We start from the raw sequence: 5,585 nt of genomic DNA, 5'->3' as shown, positions 1-5,585 counted from the left end.
GTGGCGGCAGCAGCAGCCTTAGCGTCTCAGGCCCGTCTCTGGGGTCCGCGCTTTTAGCTGCGGCTCGCGCCCGTTTCTGGAGCTCTTTTAAGCAGCGCCCCTCTCCTCGCGCACCAGGAAACAAAGAGGGAAGAAAAAGTCTCTTGCCTCTTCGGCAGATCCAGACTTTTCCCCGGAAGCCCTCCCGGCTAGCAGTGGCGCACTAATCCCCTGCAGGTCGTGTTCACGCCGCCAACCCTAGTCCTCTCCCGGAGGAGCTCGATGGAAGCCCGAGCCTCAGCTCTCAGCCCTGCCCGCCCCGGCGGGGGACCAGACAAGCCTCGCGGGCTGGTGAGTGCCGGTCGGCCCTGATCCTCTGTGTGGGAATGTCTCCGCTTTGCCCTCCGCACCCCTGTTGCTGTCCTCCGCGGCTCCGAAGCTTTCCCCCTCCGCCACCCGTAGTCTCCGCCCGCCAAGGGGCTTCCTAGTGTGTGGAAACTTTTCCTCCTTCACAGCTGCCTCCCACTGGTGTAGGTCCCGTCCCTATCCTTTTGTCTCTGTTTATTCTTTTGCCCTACCCAGCCAGGTACGTGGGGAGTTTCTTGCCTTTTGGGAGGTCTGAGGTCTTCTGCCAGCGTTCAGTAGGTGTTCTGTAGTTGTTCCACGTGTAGATGTATTTCTGGTGTATCTGTGGGGAGGAAGGTGATCTCCGCGTCTTACTCTTCTGCCATCTTCCCGCTCAACTGTATTTTCTTTTCTGAACTATAACTTGTGTTATTTTACTCCAAATACTTCTGCATGCATCTCTAAAAATTAAGGATATTTTTTCTTAAGTATAGTATTTATTTTTATTTATTTATTTATTTATTTATTTATTTTTTGCGGTACGCGGGCCTCTCACTGTTGTGGCCTCTCCCGTTGCGGAGCACAGGCTCCGGACGCGCAGGTTCAGCGGCCATGGCTCACAGGCCCAGCCGCTCCGCGGCATGTGGGACCTTCCCGGACCGGGGCACGAACCCGTGTCCCCTGCATCGGCAGGCGGACTCTCAACCACTGCGCCACCAGGGAAGCCCCAAGTATAGTATTATAATGAAATTCACAATTCCTTGTTGTCATCCAATACCCAAATCGTATTCATATTTCCCCAGTTAGCCCTTAGCTCACATGTCTTTTCCTGCTAATTGGTTCAAGTCAGGATCCAGTCAAGGTCCACACCCTGTATTTGGTTGTTACCCTCTTAAGTCGATAGAATGTCCCACCTTCTGGTTTTGTCTGTTAGCTTCCAAATGGTGTCATTTAACTTATTCCTCTAATTCTTATATTTCCTATAAACTGGAAATTAGATGTAAACTTTTGGGTTAAGCGTGTTTGATAAGTTGCCTTTAAGTGATGCAACATGAGGTGTACTTCATCTTCACGTCGGTAGGCACATAATATCTGGTTATTCCACTGTTAGTGCGTAGGTGATGACAGCCTGATCCCTTGATTTTAAAGTTAAGTTTTCCTCTTGAGATTAGCAAGGAATCCACGAGGGTGATACTTGGGCATTATGCAAATATCCTGTTCTCCATCAACCTTTCACTTAATGGTTTTAGCATCCATTGATCCTTGCTTGAGTGAATTATTTCGTTAGAAGATGCAAAAAATGATTTTCTATCATTCATCTATATCAATTAGCTATATTTTTCTGTAAAGAAGAGCTTTCCCTCACCACCTTGAGCCATCTTGTTACCTGGAAGTAGATTTCTACGGCAAAGCAGAGTAATGCTTAATTTTTTCTCTTTAAATATCATTTCAGAATAAAGACTTGGTGTGATAGGTAACTCCTGTCGTGACAAAGGGATTGCATTGTTGGTTTTTTTCATTTCTTTTTTCTTTTTGTTTACAAGTTTTAACTTACTATACCTTCCTGGTGAAAATTGAAGCTTTTATGACTATGTAGTGACTCTCTTTATCCTAAAAATAGTTTTTTCTTTTTGTCCTAAATCCCTATTTTTAAAAAATACTATATAGCTTCCCCAGCTTAAATTTGGTTATGAGCTTATTTTCTATGTCTTTTTTCATCTTTTTGGTTTTAATGGTCCGTAACCTAACATTCTGGGTGTGTCTTTTATAAATAACATGTAGCTTGATTTTATATTTTTATCCATTTTGCCTATCTTTATGTATTAGTTGGTGACTTTAACATTTATTGTAATTATTGATATTTTTGTTTTTAGCATCCTATTTTGTATATTTTATTTGTTCCATTTTCTATGCTTCCCTTCCTTTTAGCTCTCCTCCTCTTTCTTTTGAGATTGTTTGATATTTTGATTATTTTTCCTTAATCTATTTCTTGTTTTGATTGTTTTGAAGTTAAAAACTATTTCCATTCTTTTGGTGGTTACTCTTTTGACCGCTTAGAATATGTATGGTCAAGCCACTCAAGATGGCTGTTCTCTTGTTCTCTGTACATCCCTTGCCCGACCAGTGCCTGCTTCATTTGTACCCTGCTCACATGACTGACCTTCCTACATACTTGCCCCAGACCCCAGCTAGTAATTGTTCTTATCCAAAGGGGTGGTGAGGGTTGTGCCCCTCGGGTGGTTTCCCTGGTAACTAATGCACCAATCTGACCTCAATTCCCCCTATAACTGGCGATTTCCCCTCCCCCCGGGGGCAAGGCCTGCTGCCATGTCCTGCCTGCCATGTGCTGCACACAGTGGGGTGTTGCTCCAGAACTTTGCTTCAGACGTGTTAGCTCCCCCATCCATTAAACCGTTAATGTCTCTGTCACTGACTCTGGGCTCTTTCTTTGGTCTTAAAACTGGGCAAGTACAGGCCTTGTAGGCCTGCAGGATGCAGCCCAACAGAATATAATACATATACTTTATGTGTCATAACTTTAATCAATATTTAAAACCCCCTCTTGAGAAGAGTTAAGAACTTTAGAGTATTTTAACTCCAACTAGTCTCTCCTGACTTACACACTATTGTTATTCTGTATTTTGATTAGACTTAAAAAAATTAACCCACAAAATAGATGTTATTGTTATTTTATGTTGACAAAATTTGTTTAGATTTATCTACATTTTTACCAGTTGCATTCTTTACTATTCCTTCTTGCATCTCAGTTTTTCTTTTTAGCCTCATTTTCCCTCTCCCTAAAGTATATACTTTAAATGTTCCTTTAGAGAAGGAACATTGTTGGTAATAAACTCTCAGTTTTGTTTTCCTAAAAATACCTTTCTTTTTCTTGAAAGATAGTTTTGTAGTATTCACAATTCTTGGTTGACTGTTACCTCTGGGCACACTGAAGATACAAATCCACTGTCTTCTATCTTTTTTATGCTGTGGGGAAGTCTGCTGTTAGTCTGACTGTGGTACAATTGTGCTATTGTAAGGGGTCTGGGTTTTTTCTCTAGCTGCTTTCAGGTGTTTCTTTTCATCTTTGGTGTTATGAAGGCTCACTCTAATATGCCTAGGTGAAGATTTACTTTAATGTTTCCACCTTGGTTGTATGGGTATACACTGTGGTGGCATATGCTGTATCTGTGGATTCTTGCCTTTAAATAGTTCTGGGTATTCTCAGCTGTTAAGTTTTGGGATATTGTTTCCCTTTCATTCTTTCTGTTCTCTCTCTCTGGGGCTCTTAACTGGATATATTAGACCTTATCATTCTAGCCTCCATTATTCATAGCCTTGTTTTCATATTTTAAAGTCTTCCTATCTCTTTCTGCTAAAAACTGAAACTGAAAAATGAAATAAGCCAGGCACAAAAAGATAAATACTATATGATTCCACTTATATGAGTAGTCAGATTTGTAGAGACGGAAAGTAGAATGGTGACAGCCAGAGGCTGGGGTATGGGAGAAATAGGGTTATTATTTAATAGGTACAGAGCGTCAGTTTGGCAAGGTGAAAACTATTCTGGAGATGAATGGTGGTGATGGATGTACAACAGTGTGACTGTGTGGTAGTTTATAGCATGAACTCTGGAGCCAGAGTGCTCATGGTCAACTTACCAGTATGTAACCTCAGGCAAGGTCCTAAATCTCATTTTGCCTAGTTTTCTTATCCTTAAAATGGGGATAAGAACAGTACGTATCTCACAGGTTTGTGTGAGTATTAAGTGAATCCATACATGATGAGGCACTTAGAATCGTGTATAGTACATAGAAATACTCTATTAGTTCTTATTATAGATAATTCTAACACCTACAGTCCTTGAGGTTCTGTTTTCTGTTTTTGAAAACAGAAAACCATGGTGGTTTTCATTTTTTAAAATGTTGGCCAATCTTTGTGAGCTCATGTTTGGAGGGTCTCTGTCTGGGAACCCCAAGGCTCTAAATGTGGGATGTTTTCATCCTTCATTAGATCTACCACCTGGGATCACATTTACCCCATTCAGTTGTCTCTGTTCCATGTGGGAATCCCAGGTTCAGCTTTCCTACCTGCAGTGAGTCTGGGTTTAGTTCTGATCTCAGCCTTAATGTAGGTCTCTGTCCTAGGGCAACCGAAGATATCGGTTAGCCATTGCTCCCAGATATCCACCTTAGTTTCAGCTCACAATTCTGATGGTTTTGTTTTATTTTATTTTGATTTTTTTGGCCTTTGAGGATTTCTATTATTGATCTGGGCTCTCAGAAGAGCATCGGTTTCCATTCAGTAGAGTAGAAAGTTCTTTCTTGGCTTAGCAGTGCCTTCTGAGACCTCAGCCTGGAAGCTGGCTTGTTCAGTGGGCTGTGTCTCTCCCACCTTGGGATGCTGGGAGCATCAGAGGCAGCTGAGCTGGGGCTGCTGACTTCCTGGGTGCCTGTGGGCTGTGGGGTCTCTTACAGGAATGGAGGTCCTTTGCTGTACCAAGATATGCTGAGGGTGTGGGCAGAGATGTGTGTCCAAGGGGGCTCTTGCTCTGTGCCTGACTTCTGGGGGATCCCCAGGTGGACAGGGTGGGGTGGGGGGAAGCAGTTTCCAGCACTGCAGGGGGGCAGCAGCATCATGGATCAGCCTAGAATAAAAGAGACCAACAAAGAAATCAGATGATTTGAAAATGGACAAAATGGTGGCATGCAAAATTAATCTCCTTTACTGAAGCTTTTTGCTCATCTCTCTACCCTCTAGAGGCCTTTCCACCCAGCTTCTTGTCAGAATCAGTTCTCTGGAAAATGTCTGATAGTCTCATTCTGCCGGAGAACAGAGAATGGTAAAGCTGGGTGTGTCCCATACTCTTTGTATTTAATGGGAATCTCTGATCTAAGGAATTTCATAATGGTGGCATCCCAGGTTGTCACTTGCTGGGAAAGAAGATTGTTGGGGATGTAAGGGGGTATCTCAGAGGCATTAAGCCACGAAGGATGGTTTAGTACCCTCAGAGGAGAGGAAGGGAGGGAGGGCACAACAGGTAGAGCAAACGTGCTCACCTTCCGGACATTGTAGATCCAGTTGAGATAGGCAGTGGTCTTGGTGTACACTCCCGGGGTACTCGGCTCTGCACAGCCATGGCCCCAGCTCACGATGCCCACTACTTGCCACTGGTCAGAGCGATACATCAGAGGCCCACCACTGTCACCCTGTGGGAGGCAGGGGTTACTGGAGAGGGCAGGGAGGGCGGGGGTGGAGGGGTG

General features: G+C 43.7%; 1 protein-coding gene across 1 annotated transcript in view; it reads right to left on the bottom strand.

Moving 5' to 3' along the window:
* Positions 1–4,457: 4,457 nt before the first annotated feature.
* The window catches only part of TMPRSS4 (transmembrane serine protease 4), a 16,656-nt gene continuing 15,528 nt past the window's right edge, over positions 4,458–5,585 (bottom strand). The window contains 2 exon segments of the mRNA XM_024751761.1: positions 4,458–4,969; positions 5,382–5,531. Coding sequence (XP_024607529.1) covers positions 4,958–4,969; positions 5,382–5,531 — 162 coding nt within the window. The 3' untranslated portion in view covers positions 4,458–4,957.

This window comes from Neophocaena asiaeorientalis, unplaced genomic scaffold (assembly GCF_003031525.2).
Source record: "Neophocaena asiaeorientalis asiaeorientalis breed wild unplaced genomic scaffold, Neophocaena_asiaeorientalis_V1.1 scaffold479, whole genome shotgun sequence".
Taxonomy (NCBI): domain Eukaryota; kingdom Metazoa; phylum Chordata; class Mammalia; order Artiodactyla; family Phocoenidae; genus Neophocaena; species Neophocaena asiaeorientalis.
The sequence above is the reverse complement of the archived record's forward strand: the minus strand, read 5'-3'. Positions and strand labels throughout refer to the sequence as shown.